This window comes from Nannospalax galili, unplaced genomic scaffold, assembly GCF_000622305.1.
Source record: "Nannospalax galili isolate Female #2095 unplaced genomic scaffold, S.galili_v1.0 scaffold513, whole genome shotgun sequence".
In the NCBI taxonomy this organism is placed as follows: Eukaryota; Metazoa; Chordata; class Mammalia; order Rodentia; family Spalacidae; genus Nannospalax; species Nannospalax galili.
Window position 1 is genome coordinate 2890153 of NW_008334861.1, and position 22440 is coordinate 2912592.

Below are 22440 nucleotides of genomic sequence, written 5' to 3' on the forward strand. Positions count from 1 at the left end.
ATCATGTGTCTGCCATTTTGTTCCCACATCTTCTGGAAGTTAAGGCTCCTCCATGTATAAAGTGGGTAAACAGTTAATGTTTAGATGCCCAAACTTGTAAAATGGTGACCATTTGGGACGGACGTTTTGATTTTTTACTAGCATTGCTTTCTTTAAGAAGTGGCATGATTACATTGAAGTACTTATAAGAATTTGAAAATGGAGTGGAATGGCAAATTCTCTTTATAGGTACAGTGACAAATTTTACATTGTTGTTGAATATTGTTTACTGACAAAACTCAAATATCTAACCCATTGGGACCTCCTAAGTGAACACCATGGACTTAGCCACCCCAATTTTGACTTTATAAAGCCCTTTTGCCTTTCTTCTGAGCTCTGCATTATTGTGTTTCCATGGGTGGGTCTAGATCAGAAGCTTGGATGGATAGCAAAGCCCTGCTTTCAAGAGGAACATTCTGAGCTAGAAGTTTCCTCAAAGGTGAGAGGCTCAGTGCAGGCAAGCATGTTGCCAGGAGGGCTGTTTGCTGATATTAAGGCCAAAGCCATGTGCCCTGAGACTAATTCAGTTTCCTTGGGGGAATGCTCCTCCTTACACACAGGCAAAGCTGGGCAGGGCTATAGGCCAGCTGAGGCAGGGGGACAGGTCCAATAGGGACCAATGATCCCACTGTCAGATCCCATGAAGCCTGCAGAGGGCAGCCTTGGGGACAGTAGTTTCTTAGGTAAGGTGAGGGACACTGATGTGAGAGGATAGAGAGAACGACAATCCTCATGATGCCCTACAAAGGGGTATGGTCGTACAGCCTGGGAGTGGGCTGAATGCTTTCAGCAGGGAAGACCTTTGTCATCCGGGGCGTGGAAGTACCACTGGGGAGCAGGGTGTTAACAGAGTCACCAGTGACCTGTGCCCACTTTTGGCTTTCTCCTGTATGCCCTATCCTGGTCCCCTCCACTTTCATTCCCTTTATCCCCATCCTCTTCTTCCTGTCCCTGCCTCCTTCTCTCCTTGCTTCCCTCACCCTTTGCTTCCCCTCTGCCTACCACTGGGCCTCCTCCCTTCCTCCCCCGGCACCCAGGTACCCTGAGGGCTTCAGAAACACGCTGTACACTCAGACTTGACCTGGAGCCCGGCTGGCCCTCTCCTTGGCTCAGTCTATCCCCTGAAGCCCTGCACAGCCCAGGCCTGAAACTGTGAGCCACTGAGGACTGCTGGGGATTTAGAGCATGGCGGCTGCATTGGGCAAGTCCTAACCAGGCAAGAACGGAGAGTGAGGTCGGGTGGGGGCAACCACGGAGCTGATGGTTATGAGCACTGATCCACTGTGCATGGGAGGCAAAAGCAGCTGCTGTCAACCCCAAATGTATTGCCTTACCTCTGAGGGGTTTCCAGGTGGACTAAAGGGGCAATGAGAGCTGGCTGGTGCTGGTGGCAGGAGGACCCTACTACTCCCTGCTCCCCTACCTAACAAACCCTCCAGTCCTGGGTACTCATGATAGGTAGGACTAAGGGGCTGTTCTGGCAGGCAGGGCCTGGAAGGTAGATTTGGCACCTAGTGAGTCACTGAGTGATGATGGGCAGAGTATGTCCCAGAACCTTGAACTTTAGTTTTGTCTGAATGACTCTCCTGGCCTTTCTCACTTCCTTCTCCCAGGTGTCCACACTTAGCGTCCTTCCCACCACCACCTTGCCTCACCTCAGCACTAGGATCTTAGGTGGCCACCTGTCCCTAGCTGCAACCAAGCTGAGGCTGCACCTGTGAGAAGACTTGACAGGCAGCATGGGTGAAATGGCGAACAGTTCCATCGAGCTCCACTCCAAGCCCCAGCAGCCACGGGAGACACCCCATGTGGGTGGCTTTGGGTGCACGTTGGCGGAGCTACGCAGCCTCATGGAGCTCCGAGGGGCTGAAGCATTGCAGAAGATCCAGGAAACCTATGGAGATGTCAGTGGACTCTGTAGGAGGCTGAAGACATCGCCCACTGAAGGTAAGTCCCTCAGGCTAGGTGGGGCAGGGGAGCACAGGGCCTGCCTTCCTCCTGGGCACAGGGCTCTGCAGTGCTGCTGCTATGGTTGCCTTGAAGGGGTCTGTGGAGGTCCAGGTGACCCTTGGAGGACACAGAAACAGGACCCTGATTGTGTCCCCTGCTCAGCTACTTCTGTGTGAGTGGGACACATTCTGTACAGGGGGAGGTTGTCATTCTCTGGGAACTGAATCTTGAAGGGGTGACTTGAGCCCTCATCCACACCTCTGTGATCAGCTCTTCTCCACACTACAAGAGAGAAAAAAGAGGGAGGGGCAAATGGGAACCACTAAAGGCACAGGGCTCAAATGGAAACCCTGGACTCCTTCCTAAGAAACAAGATAGTGCCAGGTGCGTGTCCTGCTGAAGGAGGAGGAGGAGGTCATAGCCTCTCTCTGTATATTTGGGGTTCCCTGTGTGCTTACACCTGGGTTCAATTAAGAGGAACCAGAAGAAGGGACGCAGTATGGAAGCCCTCTGGGGCAGATTACAGGAGTCCTCTCTGTGGGAAGGGAGGGTACCTCAATAATGAATGGCACAGGGACATTTGAGACTGGTGGGAAAGGGGGACCAAAGTTACTGCCCAGTAGTCACAGGGCACCATTAGAAGTGGCAGTGGGGGCTGAGGGAGTTGTGCAGTAGGTAAAGTACTTGCCATGCAAACATGAGGACATGAGTTTGGATCTTTAATACCCATGGAAAAAGCAGAGCATAGAGATAGGTCTGTAATCCCAGCACTGCAGAGGCAGAGACAAGAGGATCCCTGGAATTTTTTTAGTCAATCAGTATAGGCAATCAGTGAGCTCCGGGTTCAGTGAGAGACCCTGCCTCAAGCAGGTGGAGAGCCATTGAGAAAGATACCAGACATTGACCTCTGGCCTTTGCATGCATGGGCACACACACGGGCACACACACACACACACACACACACACACACACGTACACACAGAATACACAGAAATAGTAATGGTCGGTCATAGTCTGTCCTAGAGAGGCACAAGCCTGAGGCGGTACAGCTCTCACACCGGTGAACCTCTAGAGAGAAGATCTGGGGTGGGAGTCCCCACCTCCCTGGTGCTGGGGTCTGCTGTGAAGCAGGGGTCCCCAGGGAGCCAAGCCCAGCCCCACATTTCAGGAGCTGAAACTCTTTCTGGTCCAGCTGGCACTGGCCTGGCAGTGTTGCCAGGGCTATCCCAGCCTGATGCCAGGCCTGCTTCCCAGCCAGTGCTGATTGATTTCGTCAGCTGCCCGTCTCAGTGGCGGCACTTTGGCCTACCCAGTGCTGCTAGTCCTGGCCACCACCTGGGTTTCTTCTGCTTCCTGGCTCCCCTGTCCCATCCATCACCAGGCCTTGCTTTCCTGGTTTCTAAATCAATCCTTTGGTTGCAACACACATGCCCCATTGCCTCCAGCCTCCTTGCTCTGCCCTTGACCCCACTCAGAGTCTTGAGGGCACACACTGGATGCTATTATTCTAGCCTCGCCCAACTAAATTACAGAAAGCATCATCTGTCCATAGGCAGCAATACAATGGGCCCAGGGGAGTAGTAGAGGTGGGAGAAGGCAGGTCTGTGGGCCAGGTGACTCCAAGGTACAGTGGGCTCCCTGGGCCATCTGGGCCTCCTAATACTGTGAGGCTACTGTACCCACGGATACCCTGTCCTCCCTGCATGCTGCACACACCAGCCTGGAGCAGTGTTCTGTCAGGGCAGATGGCTGGGCTCTATGCCAAAGGATGTCTATCCTTCCTCTTCCTTGCCCACCCCCCTGAGGACTTGGGGCCTCTGAGAAGGCTAGGGTAGAGGGCCATTTAGCCACAATGGCTCTGGCCTCTCCTAGATCAAAGGAAGCAGGCGGGCTTTGGCTGGCAGCTCTTCCCTCTGCCTGTCAGGCCTTGTTAAATATTTAAAATGTCAAGGCCCCTGGGAACCTGCCCGATTCTGCCACAGAACTCCAGAGCTCCTCTGGTGCCTGTGGACAGGGTAGGCGTGGAGAAGAGCAGGTGCCCAGGTGGGTGGCCCAGCTACTGACAGGTTTCTGAGACCCTGGGTCCCTGTGGCAGTCCAAAGACCAGCCCTTCCTCTCAGGCTCCTCAGGCCCAGCTGCCTAAGGCCTGGAGCAGGTGACTCTCACTCCCCCATTCCCTCTGCACCACAAGCCTTGGGCAGGCAGGCTTCTCTGGAGGCCTTCTCTGTGGGAGGAACAGGCTTAGCTGTTCTTCCAGCACCATGCTGCCCCCCTGGTGCCCAGGAGGGGCTTGAGAGAGGGCAAGGTAGGTATGTGGCGTATCGGTAGAGAGGACTTTGGCAGTTAGAGCATCAGTTCACTGCTCTCAGTCTCTGGAGACATCCAGAAGGATTCCAGACCTGTCCTGAAGAAAGGCTCATCTGTCGGTCAGGCACCTCAGCATAGGCTGGCTAAGGGGCCCTGGGTCCTACCCCTGTCCTGTCTACTCTCCACAGGCAGTCAAGAGAAGGAGGGGGCAGATTAGCTAAGAGCCGACACAATGCAGTCCTAATCCAATTCTGATGGCATCTGGCCTCTGCTCTGGGCAGGCAGCCCATCTGTGTCCATACCAACTGGCCAGCCCCTGCCCCCCATGCCTTGGACCCCGACTGCCTAGGGCCTACTAGGTGGGCACGTGCTTTGTACCAGAGGGGCCATAGCTGCCTCCCCTGCCACGCCCCCCTACACACACGCACATGCACACGCATAATGGTACTGTAGCAGTTGTGGCAGCTGTCAGGACCCCCAACTGCATAGGAAGGCCAAAGCCTCAGGGTTAGTCTGAGGGCAGCTGCCAGTCTCAGGCAAGGTGGGGGGAGCATTTTTGCAGAGGCAAGGGCGATTCAAGGCCGATAGCAAGGCAGCAGAAGGGGAGGGAGCGAGCTCCTAGGGGAAGGGGCCTAAGAGCCCCACTGCCCTTGAGGACAATCTGGGCATGTGAAGTAGGACAGGTGGAAAGCAGATGCATGGTGCTGTGGGACTCATGGGCTTTCTAGAAGCTAGAATGGGCTTCTGCCCTCTTTGGGGGCTCAGGACAAGGCCAATGGAGACCTCAGGGGCTCAGGGTTCTGGTGCCTCCCACTTAATGACCCATCTCTCATAGCTCTAGCTCCTGCAGTTGAAGGAGAAAAGGCCTAATCTGGAGGAAGGGCTGGGCCCCTCAGTTTTGTTCCTGTTCCTGCTACCACCAACACAGGAGCAGAGGTCTCCCAGACACCTTACTGGAGAAGCTGTGGGCCTTCGGAAACAGTCCTTTGGCCCCGGCAGAAATCTGAGCTGCCAGCCTAGCCCAGGCGCAATGAGGCCAGACAGAGAAAGGCAGGGACAGCTGCAGTCCTTCTGGGTGGGAAGGACACTGTGTGGCCATCGCCTAGCTGGGGTGGACGTGCCAAGGCTGTACCGGCTGCAACTTGCTCTTGTCAGTCCTTCTACTTCATCGGAGCCCCACCCTACCGCTCTGCAGAAGGCCTACTGTCAGCACTTCCTTGTTGGCGAGTGGTCTGTGGCTGAGACTTCTGAGCTTTCCGCAAACCCAGCCTGCTGTGCGTGCCCCATGGGTTGGATGGCCCTTCCGCTCATTCCCGGCTCCTTCAGCAGGTGGCAGGAGGGATGCCAGTTACTCTGGCTGGAACTGCAAGCTGCCTTCCAACCACTAGGTGTCAGTGTGCGACTGGGCACTTTGGGGTGTAGGACTGGGGGTCTGTGAGAACTTGGGTAGAACCTGAGCCAGCCTGTACTGAGAAGTCTGAGAGCCAAGAGCAAGGGGGTGGCATCGTCTCATTTGCCTGGAGTCTACATAGAGGTTATCTTTGGGGTCCTGGAGCCATGGTTGAGGCCTTTTCTGCCGCTGGGCCCTGCACTGATTAAAGTATCTCAACTGCTTAAGACTGAAGCGTCCTTTGCTGGAACTGGCTTTCCTCTCTTCTCTTCTCCTTGTTCTTTGCTTGGTGGCTTAGGAACAAAGAGCCATTGACAGTCTCATGAGGAGGGGTAGCTCTTGAGGAGGCTACCCCTGACTTTGGCAGAGTGGTTCTAAGTGGAACTGAAGCCACCATGTTCGTGCAGTCTCCAGCCCAGGGCCCAAGGTTGCCACAGGGCCAAACTCCAGGAAGGTGTTAGGTATGGGGGAGCCATCTGCCTAAGCATTGTGGACCCTAGGCCTTGGCTCGCTTCTCAATGAGGCACTATCATCCTGAGCAGGGCAGCAGTGAAAAGTTCCTCCTCCCCTCTGTGGCACTGGCCATTTCCATCTCCAGCCTCAGTGTCCTTCTCTAGGGCTGGTGGACAGAGTCCCTCCCTCCCCACTGTGGAGTGGCCTCCCTTCACAGCCTAGGGGCTCAGTTCCCTGGATACAGCTGAGGTTGAGATGCTGCTGGCCTCTGCCCTACCTTTTCCCTGCTTGCCCCATATGGCCACCTTGAGGGGCTTCCGGAGCCCCTCTCTTCTCCCATGACACTGTCAGTCCCCTTATGTACATCTCTGGACTCAGGAACTTGCTCTTAAACTACCTTTCTTTGCTCCTTTCTTGAGGAACTCTTGAAAGACCTTCAGTCTGTCTCCAAAAGTCCTTGTTCTGTCCTCCTCAGCAGTCATGTTTCTGGACACTCCCATGTCCCTGGGTCCTGGTTCCTTTGTGCCTTGCCCTCCTTTGCGGGTTAGGTTATGCAACTCTTGTGTGTCTTTGGAAATAGTAGGCCATGGTGTGAGGTGGCAAAGGCCCAGGAGCTGCCTGGCTCTCGGGGTGCCAATGTCTCAAACGCACATTCTTATCTTGAAGGCCTGTGTGGGGTCCAGAGACCAGCACTCTGAAGGAGACAGGGAATCCAGGTGTTGGGAGACAGAGAGCTTGTCTGGCCCCTTCAGGGAGGTCCCTGGCCACTTCTTTGGCAGTTGTGTCAAACTAGGCCAATATTGCTTGGATCCCGTTGATTGGTGACCTCCCCACAAACCCACTGAAACCACCTGGATGCTGGTTCGCACCCCTCCACACCCAGGGAGCCACTGGCTGTTCTATTCTACCCCTGTCTCAGCTACCCTTGGTCACATAGGGGTCTCACTGGGTCCTTGCTGCCCCTCCCTCTTCTTGAGTATATCACTTCACTGCCAGTGCCCCTCACAGATAGCTTGGAGGTAACATGACAGTAGAGTCCAATTGAGAGAACAGAAGACACATGCCCTGGGTTATTGTTCCAGCGAGGGAGACAGCCACAATCCCAAGGCCTCTCCAGTCCTGCTTTCTCATTAGTGCATCAGGAGACTGGTGACCCCCCTTCCTGAACTCCCCTTTCTCAGGCTAGGGACTCACTGTGGTGCCTGTGGATACCTGCACCCTTATCCCCCCATGCTTGGTCCCTACGTCTCCAGAAAGGCTCATAGCAGCAGGCCTTTGCCCACTCTGCCTTCTCCAAGCATTCACTCCAGAGTTCCAGAGAGGCAGGCTCTGGCCAGAGAAGCCCAAGGGTCAGTCTTGTAGAAGCACCTTGAACTTAACTTGTGCCATCTCCTGTGCCTCTGCTGCTCTCCCTGTAGGCCTGGCAGACAACACCAATGATTTGGAGAAGCGCAGGCAGATCTACGGGCAGAACTTTATCCCTCCCAAGCAGCCTAAGACCTTCCTGCAGCTGGTGTGGGAAGCCCTGCAGGATGTGACTCTCATCATCTTGGAGGTGGCAGCCATTGTCTCCCTGGGCCTCTCCTTCTATGCACCACCTGGAGAGGAAAGTGAAGGTGAGGGCCAGGGCTTTGGGCTGGAAGGCGGGTCTCAGAATGTTCCAACCCTTGGCTCCCATGACTTCACTCTCCTTCCCTTCTCTTCTCCATCGTCGGGCACAGCCTGTGGGAATGTGTCCGGTGGGGCAGAGGACGAGGGAGAGGCTGAGGCTGGCTGGATTGAGGGAGCTGCCATCCTGCTTTCTGTCATCTGTGTGGTGCTGGTCACGGCCTTCAATGACTGGAGCAAGGAGAAGCAGTTCCGAGGTCTGCAGAGTCGCATCGAGCAGGAGCAGAAGTTCACGGTCATCCGGAATGGACAGCTCCTCCAGGTCCCTGTGGCAGCATTGGTGGTAGGGGACATTGCCCAGGTCAAGTATGGTAAGTGTGCCTATCTTCTACTCACCCTGCCAAGGAACTGTCTCCAGCTCAAGCTGTCTCCCCAGTAGTCTGTGTGTTTTCACCTGCAGAGGCCTGGAGATGGGAGCATGGGGCTATGAGGAGGGGCAGAAATGGTATTTGAGACACAACAGTGACCACAAGAAGCAGGCTGACCTTGCCGCCTCTGAGGAGGTCTTCTCCCACTACTGCAGAATGCAAGCGTTGTCCTATTCCCTGAGAGCTACATAACACAGTTAGGAATAGCTGATCCACCTCAGAGGAGGAGGCTGAAAGAAGAGAGCTCCCCAGTCCTTTCCCAGAGGACAGGACCTGCCCTGGGAGAGGTGGGAGGAGGCAAGGGTGGGGAGCTCTTGTAGACCCATAGCCTCTGGTTCTGGCCTCGACTGGCCTGTAGGAGACCTGCTGCCTGCCGATGGCGTGCTCATCCAGGGCAATGACCTCAAGATTGATGAGAGCTCCCTGACTGGCGAGTCGGACCATGTGCGCAAATCAGCAGACAAAGACCCCATGCTGCTCTCAGGTGAGGACAACCTTCCCAACCAACCCACTGTAAGATCACTTTGGAAGCCATTTGACCCAAGATCCCCAACCAGACTGACCTGTGGGACTTGCCTCAAGGAGGGTCACCCTGAATAGCCCTTCTGGTTAGGGCGTCAGAGAATGCTACCCACTACCAGGCCAGAGGGAGTCACTGGAGGCCTGATGGTGGTGGCTCCGGCCACAAGGGAAGGATGTGGACCTTAGCACTCAGGAGGGCTGTTGGTGTCATGAATAGGAAGTCCCAAGGGGAGGAGCTCGCTGGGCTTCAGATTCTGGAGATGATCCAGTGGGTGCAGTGTTCCCTCTCCAGGTGGTTCTTGTTCAGCCCAATTTTATCACACTGAGAAATGTAATGTAAAACCGGGCAGAGGCCCCTGTGAATGGCTCACTATGCCTCTGGCAAGGACCTGCTACTCTTTGGGCCTCTGGCTTGTTCCCACCACCCTCAAACCCAGAAATAGACTGCAGTCTAAGTGTAGGGGTCAACAGTTCCAGTGTCCTCTGCAGGCCAAGTCCCTGTCTCGGGAAAATCCTGGGAACAAGCCCATGGGTGCTAAGCATGTCCCATCCAGTTGTGCAAATCTCTATCTCGGTCTTTCTGTGTTGCTCTGCCAGGCACCCATGTCATGGAAGGTTCTGGAAGAATGGTGGTGACGGCTGTTGGTGTGAACTCCCAGACAGGCATCATCTTTACCTTGCTTGGAGCTGGTGGAGAGGAGGAGGAGAAAAAGGATAAGAAAGGTAAGCAGCCCTCTTCTGATTCTTCTTGGGGACCCTTCTGCTATTTTTACTCAAAAGCCAGCAAGTCATGAACCCCTCCAGATCTGTGTAATGGAAGCTTGCCTTAGATGGTTGTTCCCTGAAGGCTTTAGTACAACTGTCCCTGGGGTACAGTGTGGTGGTCACAGGGATATAACCACCTGCCTTGGCTTTGAAAGATGTTGCTGGGGTCCTCATGCCCACCCTCAGGGTGCTCAACTCCCATGGGGAAGATCATGAATGAGAGTCACAAAGTCAGAAGTGAAGTCTCCAGAGTAGGAAGGATAGGACTCTCAGAAGGACAGCCAGGGCCAGAGGATGTTGGGAGGGGTGGGTTAGGCTCTCTAGCAAGTTTTAGTTCTGGCCCTGGGGACACCAGTGACTAGAGACAGATAACTTCAGAGAGCTCAGCTTCCTTGTGGTCCTGGTGTCCCTGGTACAAAGCAACCCTACTGCCCCCCAGGTATGGCCAATGTGCCCTATGGCCCTCAAAATTGTAGAGTTACAGAGCTGCCCCACAGGAGACCCCGTTCCTCTATGACTCAGGCACACACACTGACCCTGGTGGGCATGAGTCCTCAGGCCTTTCCCACAGCCCTGTGTCACTGGGGAACTGACATTTCCAGATGTGTGCCTGCCATCTGAGAGGACCTAGAGCCAGAGCACTCAGTCTCAGTTAAGTAGGGACAGGTTCACGTAAGGGAGGACAGCAGCCCCAGTCTTGGGCCACCTCTTGAAATTCCTTGCTTCTGGAGGTAGGGAGACAGGAGCTGAAGAAGCTGTCACCTAGAAGCTTCCATTGACCTTGTCTTTTGGCAATCTGTGCCTGTGTCTCCCCATATGGGTACCTCCCTGCTGCTGGCAAGCCAGATCCTCTACCATCTACAGCAAATCTCCTGTCTCCACAGGGCTCCTCCCAGCATCATCCCACAACTCCCATGAGTGCCCTCGGAATGCACAGGCAGATGATAGGTGGGCCTTGAGCCTCAGCTGAACTCAGCTGGAGTCCCCAGGCTAGGTGATCTTGCCCAGTGCCCTCTTTGTTCCACCTAGTTGACAAGGACCCCTTTCCACATAGGGCCCTCCAGGGAATCCACCACTTCCGCCCTGCAGCTGAGGGACTCTCCCTTGGGCTGCTATAACTCCCATTCTCCTTGTGTCCGCTGTGGTTCATTTCCAAGCTCCTGGCCTCCTGCCCTGTCTCTTAAATGTCCTTCCCAGCCTGATCGTAGGCCCCATCCAGCCCCTCCTAGCACTCCTAGGCTGTGTGACTTAGAGGTCAGAGTGGACCAGCTTCCTGGAGGAAGGGTACCTTGAGGGGTGGGGGGAGCAGCAGCTGTTTTGTACTGTGTCTCTCTCCCCTCTCCCACTGTCTCCCTTACTCCTGTGGATCTGCCAGCCTACTGTGCATGCTCTGTTGCTGCTCCCTGTCTACCTGCCACCCTCCCCCTCTACTCCTGCCTTCTGACCATGAGTCCTGTGTATCCTTTTCCTCCAGAGTCCCTCCTTCCCCTCTGCGCCGCCTCACCCCAGATCACTTCTGATAATACTCACCCCAAACTTCTCCCTCCTTCCTCTGGAGCTCCTGCTCTCCCCATTGGCAAGTGGGCTCTGTAATCACCCTTTCCTTGGATGCCCATAGCCTTAGGATTTCCAGTGAGGCACTCCTTCGTGTGCCGTGCTGTCATTGCACTGTCATCCTGTGCCACGGGAGTTTCACCTCCACCCTTAGAAATCTCTTTCATGGGGCTGGAGAGATGCTTCAGCAGTTAAGACTTCTTCCTGCCCCTCCACAGGACTGGAGTTTGCTTCTCAGCACCCATGTTGGGAAGCTCACAACTGCCTATAATTCCCGCTCCAGGAGATCCAACTCCCTCTTCTAGCTTCCATGGGCATGCACACACATACAGCATACATTCATACAAACACATGCGCATAAATTTTTTTTTTTGTCTTTTTGAAGCAGGGTCTCCCTGTAGCCCCAGCTGTCCTGGAACTCACTATGTAGATCAGGCTGGCCTTGAACTCACAGAGATCCGCCTGCCTCTGCCTCCCAAGTGCTGGGACTACAGGCGTGCGCCACCACGCCCGGCTCATCGCATAAATTTTTTAAAAAATCTTTTTTTAAAAAAACAACCAAAGGGGCTGGAGAGATGGCTCAGTGGTTAAGAGCACTGACTGCTCTTGCAGAGGACCCGGGTTCGATTCCCGGCACCCACATGGCGGCTACGAACCGTCCTTAACTCCAGTTCCAGGGGAATCCGAAGCCCTTCTTCTGACCTCCACGGCATTGCATGACACGGGTGCACTCACATACATGCAGGCAATATGCTCATACACATAAAATAAAAATAATAAAATATTTTTTTAAACCAACCAGAAAGTTGGGCATGGTGGCACACACCTTTAACCCAATACTTGGGAGGCCGAGGCAGGCAAATCTCTATGAGATTGAGTCCAGCCTGGTCTATATAGTGAGTTCTAGGCCAGCTGGGGCTACAGGAAGACCCTATCTCAAAAAACAAAAGATCAAAAACAAAAACAAACAAACAAAAAAAAAGAATTCTCCATCACCTCTGAACCACTCCCAAACTGCACAGGGGCCCTGAGCAAAAAGGGGTCAGTCTATGCCACACTTCTGCCTGGGAGACCCTCTGTCCCTCATTCTTGGAATGTCATTTCCTGGTCCCATTGCCTAGGAGCTATGTGATACCCTGTCTGTCCCTGAGTCCCCAGTAACATGAGCTGTTGGGTGGGAGTTGATCCTAGGCTAGCTATTTCCTATCTGGATGAGGACCAGTGCAGGTGTGACCCCCAGGCTATCTCCTCTCACTGCCGCCCCACCTGTGCAGCCCTCAAACAGCAGGCTGCAACCGCAACCTGAAACCCCAGATGACCACCTGGATTCCAGTCTGTCTGCCCTCTCCCCGATGCTACTGGGCACCCAGAACTCAGGCTTCCTCTGCACAGCGGTCCTGGACATACAAACAAGCCCTGTCCAGGGTTGATCAATGATGTGGAGGTACCCAAGAAGTTCCTGGGAGAGACAGAACCCTTATCCTTTTAAAACACAGAGAAAGAGAGAGAGAGAGAGAGAGAGAGAGAGAGAGAGAGAGACCAGGGGCTTGGGCCCCAGGGCTTAGGAGCTACCTCCTCCTGGGTTTAGAGGAGCAGACATCAGAGAGGGATTCAGCTTAAGACAGCAGGCCTTCCAGAAACTGTCCATAGCTGCCCCCACCTGACCCAGGGCCCAACCAGGGCTGGCTTTAGGGTCCTGTTCACTGTGGGGCTGGGGCCATGGCCTAATGGGAAGAAACCAGGTAAGCATTTGGCTCAGAAAGCCGAGAGTATAGGTGGAGATTACATGCTGGGAGATAGTGACAGTTTGAACATTGAAAGTACAGGACATCAAGAAGGCCCCTCTATAGGCAATATCAGGGCTATCAGCAATCAGGCCTCTCCTCCCCTCCCCCAACCCCATGTAGTCTCAAACGACTGTCTGTGCCCCAGTTCTCCCACTGTCCTGTGTCTCTGTGTGTGTCATGACCACATGGGTGTTCTCAAGTCTTCGTGTCTGTCATTCCTCTTCCATTGTAGGCAAGCAGCAGGATGGGGCGATGGACAGTAGCCAAACCAGAGGTAACGTGCGTGCATGGCTTAGGGCAGCTGAGGAGCCTGGGGGGAGGGGAGAGGGTGGGAGTGCAGGGAGGGGTCTCCTGCTGCCAGGGCAGAAGCAGCAGCTAAAGACAGGTGAGTGGGCTCCACAGTTCCACACTGGCTAGACAGTGGACACCCCTGGAGGCTGCTCCAGTTTCCATGCACAGATACTGCTGGAAACCTATTATCAGCCACCTAGGGGACAGGTAGCAGATGCCAAGGCCTCAGCGTAGCTTGAGCTTGTCCACAAATAAGAATTACCCATGAACAGGTGCCCTGTACCCACTTTGGCCAGATAAGAAAACTGAGGCACAGGGACTGGAGAGATGGCTCAGAAGTTAAGAACACTGACTGTTCTTGCAGAAGACCTGGGTTCGAATCCCAGTACCCACATGGCAGCTAACAACTGTCCGGAACTCAAATTCCAGGGGATCCAAGAGCCTCGTCTGCTCTCTGTGGGCCTTGCATGACGTGGGTGCATTTACCTACACGTAGGCAATACACACATACACATAAAATGAAAATAATAAAGTATTAAAAAAAGAAAACTGAGGCACAGACAGGGTGACTTGCCCAAAACTCTGGGTCCTAGTCCTGTGAGCTTCTCAGGTCATCCCCTTCCATCTTAGCCAATGGATCAGGTGACAGTGGCCACCCAAAGCGCAAAGCCTGGCTCTCCTCTTGGCTTTAAGTGTTTGGTGGGTGCTGACATTGTGAATGTGAAAAAGAAGTGACTAGATGGCAGGTTGTGGACCAGAGAGGAGAGGAGACATCAGGTAAATCAATGGTCAGTTATAGGTGATAGGAATGCAAAGGTAGATAGAGTATGGTCTTGGCCCTTGGCATGTTGCAGAGAAGGACAGTCCTCCAGTACAGCACGCTGTGAGCTGGTCTGGGAAATCAGGGACTCAGGGACTGACAGGCTCCAAATGAGAGGAGCCAACTACAGCTTGGAACATAACTGAGGTTGGGAGGGCTTTAGGGGCCAGAGGTATCGTGTTGGCTGGAGCCCTGGCTTGACAGAGTGATAGTAGGTGGGGGCTCAAGGCTAGAGAGGGCCAGTTGTCAAGGTCTGGCATGTCGTCAAGGCTGCTGGGAAAAAAGATCTATGGTGAATGATTTTAGGCTGCCAGGTGGAAAGAAGGGATCCAGGAGTGATGGCCATAGTGCCAAAGGCCCCCACTACATGGGATACAAGAATAAGGAAAGAAAAAGACAAACTGGGACTCCTGCTACTGCTCCGTCAGGCAGCCCTTACCTGAGGAGGAGTGGAAGGAAGTAGGTAGAGGGGCCATGACACTTTGACAGTGCAGCTATGTGAAGCCGGAGGTTGGCAAAGAGGGAGATGAGGAGGAATCTGTACCACCACCGGGAAAGGATAAGGAGCAAGGGACCCTCAGGGGAGGAGTAAGGAGAGCCACTTGATCCAAGAGGGAGGCACAGAAACAGTTGGACAGACAGAAAAGGCTAACCCACGCAGCCCATGGGAAGAGGCAGTCTGAGCAGGGAGTAGGGCTGGTTGGGCCAGGAGGAGAGTACTCCAGAGCCCCTCAGTGTCTCTGAGAGGAACATGGAGGTGGCTCAGACATCTGTGGGCAAATGAGTGCGCTTTTGCTTCTGGAACATTCCTTGGACCACAGGAATGCTCTCAGGTATTGAAATTTGGGGCATTCCAGGACTGGCAACCTTGTCTGTGTGCACGAGTTTCTTGTGCTTGTGTCTGTCCTCCCTTCCCACAAGAGAACCATCACTCAGTCCTGTGTAGGACAGTGCTGCAGCTGCCTGCCTACCTTGGGAAGGCGTGGGCTTGGGAGGCTACAGAGGAAGGCCTACAGATTCCCTTTGCCAGGCTAACCTTGGAAATTAAAAAGTGCTCATTCACGCCCACACAATGCAACGTCTTCCCCCGTGACAATCCTTGTAGCTCTTTCAGTCTTGCTAAGTCCCTAACCTTGGCCATGGGTTTCCTCTGTGTGTAGCTAAGAAGCAGGATGGGGCTGTTGCCATGGAAATGCAGCCCCTGAAGAGTGCTGAGGGCGGGGAAATGGAGGAGCGGGAGAAAAAGAAAGCCAATGTGCCCAAGAAGGAGAAGTCAGTCCTACAGGGCAAGCTCACAAAACTGGCTGTGCAGATTGGGAAAGCAGGTAAGTTGAACAGCAAGGCAGAAGGCCACAGTCTGGGGGACACTGGGATCCTAGAAGTATGCAAAGGTGGGCAGAGTGTGGTCCTAGTCCTAGACAAGGTCATGTGCAGAAAGATGGGCAGTACTCAGGTAGAGTGTGGTATGTACTCTAGGGCCAGACGTATAGGCCATGGCCAGCTATGGTTATCAGGTCTTGGCACAGCCTTCTTCAGTAAGGTCCAAGTCACACACTCACCTATTATCCAGAAGACTCCCTGATTCTAGGCTCCAGGTTTTGTTCATGTCAATTGAGAGGCAGCCAGATGCACGGAGGGCCCACTGACCAGAGCCATAACTTCTGAGGGTGGGTCGGCAGTGGCTGGTCCCTCACAGCTGTGCTTCTCATACTTCTGGGACCAGTCTGTCTGCTCTTTACCCCACGTTGTCCTGGGAAGCTGAAGCAAAGGCTATCCTAGGTCCCCTCACCCTGCTGAGTCACCCCCCAAGCTATTTATCCCAAAACATGACCCAAATCCATCAGCCCTTTGCCAAGGCCCTGGCCGGGCTCCGGCTAACTGCTGCTATAGTGCCCCTTACCTCTTCTTCTGTCTTTCTCTCCCCTTCACCCCTGGCGACCCCTCTCCACCGTGACTCGGCAGGGCTGGTAATGTCTGCCATCACTGTCATCATCCTGGTCCTCTACTTTGTGATTGAGACCTTTGTCGTGGATGGCCGGGTGTGGCTGGCAGAATGCACACCCGTCTACGTGCAGTACTTTGTGAAGTTCTTCATCATTGGTGTCACTGTGCTGGTTGTAGCTGTCCCTGAAGGCCTGCCTCTTGCTGTCACCATCTCCTTGGCTTACTCTGTCAAGGTAATAATAATAATACCTACAATTGAATCCATCACACAGACCCCAAAACTAGAATGGAGTGTCATTGAATGCCTTAGATGTCGTGGGGACTAGGGAAGGTTGAGCAGGGAATGGACTATGCTAACCCTTACTCACAGAGGGCTCCACTTCACCTACCTACCTTCACCTACCTTCACCCTGGGCACAGTGAAAGCAACCCAGAAACAGGCTGGGTGAGGGAGACTGAACGTTTGGCATCTGTGGAACGCACAGCAGAAAGAGTCAGAGGAACTGAGAAATAAGGCAGGTGGATAGGGGCCTCAGAAGAGGTCCTGGGACACTGGGAGGCAGTGAGAGAGCAAGGAAGAGCCAAGGGAGTAAGGGATGGGGGACATGGAGCCAACAGGCTACTAAAGAGGGAGCTTTGACAGACAGGTACCAGGCCAGCCATGTGGGCAGTAATGTCCTGCTCCCTGCTTGATAAGAGTCCCTGCACCTTATACACCTCATCCCTCAATTTGGTTGCCACTGTGTCCACTGAGGACCAAGGTCCCCAAATTGTCTATTAGTGTCATTCACACTGCCCTTATCCCAATGAGTAAACAACCAAAGTGCCCCACATCCCATCTATGCCCTTTATAGAAAATGATGAAGGACAACAACCTGGTACGCCACCTGGACGCCTGTGAGACCATGGGCAATGCCACAGCCATCTGTTCTGACAAGACCGGCACACTCACCACCAACCGCATGACCGTGGTCCAGTCCTACCTAGGAGACACTCACTACAAAGAGATCCCAGCTCCCAGCGCTTTGACCCCCAAGATCCTCGACCTCCTGGTCCATGCCATCTCCATCAACAGTGCCTACACCACCAAAATACTAGTGAGCAGAGCCAGGAGGGCAGGCAAGGGGGAGTGGGCAGGGCTAGGGGCATGGCATGAGCTATTCTAAGGTGTTCATTAGACCTTATAAATCTTTGGGGCCTGGGAGTATAGTTGAGTGGTATCAGTAAAATGTCTGCCTAGTATACACCAGGCCTTGAGTTTGACTCATCATACCACCACAAAAACAAAAGGTGGGGAAAGGGAAGAAAGGAGGGAGAGAGAAGAGAAAAAAGACCAAGGCTAAGGAGATAGCTCAGTTGGTAAGTGCTTTCCTTACAAGTTGAAGGCCTGAGTTCACTCCCCAGAACTCATATAAAAAAAATCCAGGTGTGGTAGCATGCTTGTAATTCTAGCACTGAGAAGGCACAGACAGGTAAATCACTAGGCCTTCCTGGCCAGCCTGTCTAGGATAATTGGCAAGCTCCAGTCTAGTAAAAGACCATGTGTCAAAAAGCAAGAAAAACTAAGAACTTTTGAGTAGAGTCTCTGGGGTGCTGGTTGCCTTCCTCCCTGTCCCTGGCATGACAGCGCTCTTGACACTGGATGCCTGTGGGCTCTAGAAATCCTTTCCAAGCCTAGTAAATTATGGGAAACCTGATCGTAAGGGGCCACTTTGTAGCCAGGGCCTGTCTAGTCCACATGGGTGGCCTTTGTGCCTTGCCATCACTCCCTAAACTTCATGGTGACCAGGGATGAATGGGAACCTTGGCCCTGGGGATGGCATAGAAGGTGCTCTGAGCCCTGGTACCATGCTAACTGCCCTCTCCTATAGCCTCCAGAGAAGGAAGGCGCTCTCCCTCGACAAGTAGGCAACAAAACAGAGTGTGCTCTGCTGGGTTTCGTCCTGGACCTGAAGCGTGACTTCCAGCCTGTGCGGGAGCAGATACCAGAAGACAAGCTATACAAAGTGTACACTTTCAACTCAGTCCGCAAGTCCATGAGCACAGTCATCCGCATGCCTGATGGTGGCTTCCGCCTCTTCAGCAAGGGGGCCTCAGAGATCCTGCTCAAAAAGTGAGTGGGTGACAGGAAGGAGCCAGGGGCTGGGCAGCTGGGGGCTAACTAATGGGCATGTAGAAAATTTCTGGTTTTATTTTTGTGATAAAGTAGACATAACATTCAATTGACCGTATTGGCCACTTTAAAGTGTACAGTTCAGTAGCATTAAGTATATTTGTAATGTTTACCATCATCACTATGGAGTTCCAAAACATTACCATCACCCCAAAAAGAAACCCCAGACCCCATTTAGGAGATGTTTTTTGCCCCCTTTCCAGCTCTGGCAAGTTCTGACCTGTCCCTATGGTTTTGCCTATTCTGGACATGTCATAAAAATGGAATTAAGTACTTTGTAGCATTTTGTGTCTGGCTTCTTTCACTGAGCATAACATCCTCAAGGTTCCTCATCTGTGAGAACTTCATTCCTATTGGCAATTGAACAATATTCCACTGTACAGACCAGACCACATGTGGTTTATCCACTCATGTCAACACATGAATCGGGACTGTTTCCATGTTTTGACTCTCGTGAATAATGCTATAACCATTCATGTACAAGTTTGCATTTGAGTACACATTTTCAACCATTTGGGATATGCACATCAAGTTACATGCTCTAAATATTCCCATTCCAAGTCTGGAGTGGTGGCGAATGCCTTTAATCCTAGCACTCAGGAGGCAGAGGCAGGCAGGTCCAAGGTCTCTGTGAGTTCAAGGCCAGCCTGGTCTATATAGTGAGTTCCAGGCCAGCTGGGGCTACAGGGAGACCCTGTCTTAAAAAGACCAAAAATAAAAACAAATCCCATTCCAAAAGGCAAGAATGGAAGCATGGAGATGAAGAGTGAGCCAAAGCAACACAGAAACCCAGCAGAACCTTAAATCTTGTAGCTCCATGTCAGATGGCATGTAGGGCGTGTAGCACTGTGTTATGAGCTATGAAGCACTGAGACAGCCTCTCCTCTCTGGCCTTGCCGGTCTCTTGGGCTGGCTGTGTGGCCTGCCTGCAGCTTTCCTCAGCAGGAGTTACGCACTCTTGGCATTCCCAACTTCCTCTAAGATCCACTGCACCTGCAGCTTTACCCTCACCGCTGTATGAGCCACCTGGATGGATCCTCACACTACCACGTATTGCCTGGCTACACAGACTTTCTCTTAAAATCTGAGTGGAAGCCCCCTCACTCTGCAGCTCTTTCATTCCGCATGGCTGCAAAATCAGCACCACATGAATGATGCCAAGATCAGCACCAGCTTGAGCTACATCTGGGCCTGTTTGAATGATGGGTGCAATGGCCTCTGAGTCCCTTCCTGGCGGAATGAGTGAGAAAATCCCAGGGAAACTGTTCACAGTTCACTAGACAATTTAGGACCAGCAGTCCATTCTGGAGCTCACTTCTCAAAAAGATTCTTCCCTAATAAGTCTTTGAAACCAGCTTGTATTTATACACCTCTGAGCCTGTAATGGCAGTGGCCTTGCTCGTGTCTGAGAGTCCCTCCAGGCATCATTCTTACTGTACCAGTGCAAGTGCTTGACTTTTTTAGTGACATTATCATCTTCGACGACATCCTTCTTGGCTGGAGCTTTGCAGTACTTCTGTCCCAAACTATAAGCTTTCTGAATCTTTCTAGTCTCTTCCTTCTTTAAAAAAAAATTGAAGCTGTACACAGTGGCATACAGCTTTAATCCCAGCACTCAGGAGGCAGAGGCAGGTGGATTTCTGTGAGAGCAAGGCCTCCCTGGTCTATATAGTGAGTTTCAGTCTAGCTGAGGTTACAGGGAAACCCTATCTCAAAAAACTTTTTTAATTAAAGTTATGTGTGTGTGTGTGTGTGTGTGTGTGTGTGTGTGTGCGCGCGTGTGCGTGTGTATAGGCCAGAGGATAACTACTTGCAGAAGTTTGTTCTCTCCTTCTACCAGATGAGTTCCATGAATCAAACTTAGGTCATCAGGCCTGACAGCAAATGCCTTTACCTCCTAAACCATCTCACCAGCCCTTTCTTCCTCTTGCTCTCAATTCTCACATTAAATTTGGCTGAAAACAGCCAGTAATACCTATGCCACAGAATACTGGGCTGCCTTGAAATTTCCTCTGCTACATTAATTAGTCTATCACCTTTAAATTTAACCTCACACCAAGTCTGAGGGCATGGGCGAAAATGTAGACAAGATCTTTTCCTTAACATAATGTGAATGGTCTCCAGGCCTGTCTACTCCCTGTTCTCATCTGAAGCCTCATGAGCACAGGCTGTACTGTCTGTATCCCTATCGGCGTTCCAGTCTTCTGAGCTTCCATCAGAATTGCCTGTTAAGCTCTGCTTACAATATTCTAGGCTTTTTCTGTTGTTTGTGGTGGTGGTTGGTGATAGTGCTGCCATTCTAGTGTAAAGTAGTATCTCATGGTAGTTTTGATTTACATTTCCCTGAAGACTAGAAATACTGGTAAGGATGAGAAGTTAGGATTGTTGGTGGGAACTGGGGAAATGGTTCAGTAGGTAAAGTGCCTGTCACATCAAGTCTGAGGACCTGAGTTAGGATCCCTAGCAGACACATAAAAGCTGGATGTGGTGGCACATTCTGTAACCTCATCGCAGAGTGCAGGGTGGTGTTGATGGGGACAGGCTCATTTGCCAGCCAGTCTAGCCTAATCAATGAGCTCCAGGTTCAGTGAGAAACCCTGTCCTAAAAACAAGGTGGCAAGCAATCGAGGAAAACATCTGATGTAGACCTTTGGCCTCCACAAGTATACATACATGTGTGTGTGCACCTACATGCACTCATGCACATACCCACACAAACACAAACATACGCATACACACATGAAATGGTGGTGTCGTTTTGGAAAATATTTTGATGATTTCTCAGGAAGCTAAACATGGAGTTGTCATGTGACCCAGCTATTTCACGCCTAGGTATACATGCAATGGCTGACTTGATTGTCAACCTGACTGTATTAAGGGAGGCCTAGAAAACCGATACCAAGAAGGAGGATCAGTGCTGTGACTATGCCTGATTATGTGGAAGAAGCTTTAGGACTGACTTGTGGGAGGAGTCAGGGAAGGCTTGGACGAGCAGGCTAGAGAGTTGGGCTATCTGCTTGTATTTTAAAAGTCCTTTATATATGCTAGCTACTAAATCCTCATCACACACGTGCTTTCATCTCTTGTCACCCTCCTAATAGTGTCCATAGATGCACAAATATTTTCAGTTTATACTGAGGTCCGTCCAACTTGTCTGTTTTGTTGTTTATTTATGTGGGGTTTCTTTTAGTATGCTTTGTTGTTTTGGTTTTTCATTATTTTTATTACATTTATTTATTTATTTATTTATTTATTTATTTATTTATTTATTGTGTCCATTGGTGCATGTGTGGAAGTCAGAGCACAGCCTGCAGGACTCTGTTCTCCTCCTCTCCGTGTGAGTCCTGAGGATCGAACTCCAGTCATTAGGCTTGGCAGCAAACACCTTGACCCACTGAGCCATCTCAGCAGCCTGTAGTTTTTGTCTGTCTGCTTGTCTGCTTGCTTTGACACAGGATCTCACTCTGTAGCCCAGGTGGGCTGGCGTTTGCAGTCTCCTTGCCTTAGCTTCTCAAGTACTGGGGTTACAGGCATGAATTACTACATCCAACAGAGGGTTTCTTTTAGAGGTGATGATATTGTAAAGTCAGATGTGGTGATGGTTGTGTATCTGAAGATATATTAAAAATTGCTAAAGTGTACTCTTAAAGTGTATCTCAGTAAAGCTGTTAAAAAATGCAGTGGGAGCCGGGCGTGGTGATACACACCTTTAGTCCCAGCACTCAGGAGGCAGAGGCAGGCAGATCTCTGTGAGTTCAAGGCCAGCCTGGTCTACAGAGTGAGTTCCAGAACAGCTGGGGCTACAGAGAGACCCCGTCTCAAAAAAAAAAAAAAGACCAAAAAAATGCAGTGGGGCTCGTGCAGCCTTGCCCTTGGGCTGCCTGCTCCTCTTACCCCTTCTGAGCCTGCACATTTCCCCCTGGCCTTGGCCTCTCTCTTTTCCCTGAATTCTTCTGCCCCACCCACTTGGCTCCTGCCGTCTCTCCCCATGCGCCTTGAAAACTGAATCCTCAAGAGTACACCAGGGTTCTCTGCCCCCAGGTTCAGCCTGCTTCCTGTTCTCAGCAGATGTCACCACTAAGCTCATCCCCACTTGGTTACCTCACTCAGAACACTCTCCCCAAGACAGCCCAGTCACAGCCTCTACAACTCATGACAAAGACCACGTCCTCCCGAAGCTGCCCCTGGTGGGTTAGGAGCAAAGGCTGCACTTAGGGACCCTGGCCCTCTTTCTGTGCTGCTGTTTCAGTGGTACTATAGGTCTGTAGGTGAGGCTGACCACCAACCACCCTCCTCTGTGGTGACTGTGTGATGTAAGGAAATTACTACCAACCTGCCAGCTCAGCTTCCTCATATAACATGGAGACTCCAAGACCATGGATCTCCTGGGAATGCTGTGAGTTACGTGA

General features: G+C 52.2%; 1 protein-coding gene across 8 annotated transcripts in view; it reads left to right on the forward strand.

The window, feature by feature from the left end:
- The window catches only part of Atp2b3 (ATPase plasma membrane Ca2+ transporting 3), a 69227-nt gene that overhangs the window by 16906 nt on the left and 29881 nt on the right, over positions 1–22440 (forward strand). For 6 of the 8 annotated variants that reach the window (XM_008829524.2, XM_017797263.2, XM_017797259.2 and 3 more), the window contains 10 exons: positions 1653–1986; positions 7558–7755; positions 7861–8118; positions 8534–8659; positions 9295–9420; positions 13036–13077; positions 15075–15239; positions 15877–16091; positions 16713–16955; positions 17730–17971. In XM_008829524.2, coding sequence (XP_008827746.1) covers positions 1779–1986; positions 7558–7755; positions 7861–8118; positions 8534–8659; positions 9295–9420; positions 13036–13077; positions 15075–15239; positions 15877–16091; positions 16713–16955; positions 17730–17971 — 1823 coding nt within the window. In that variant the 5' untranslated portion in view covers positions 1653–1778. Of the gene's footprint in view, positions 1–1652; positions 1987–7557; positions 7756–7860; positions 8119–8533; positions 8660–9294; positions 9421–13035; positions 13078–15074; positions 15240–15876; positions 16092–16712; positions 16956–17729; positions 17972–22440 lie in introns of those variants that run through there. The other 2 variants (XM_017797260.2, XM_017797262.1) reach the window with 2 other exon arrangements.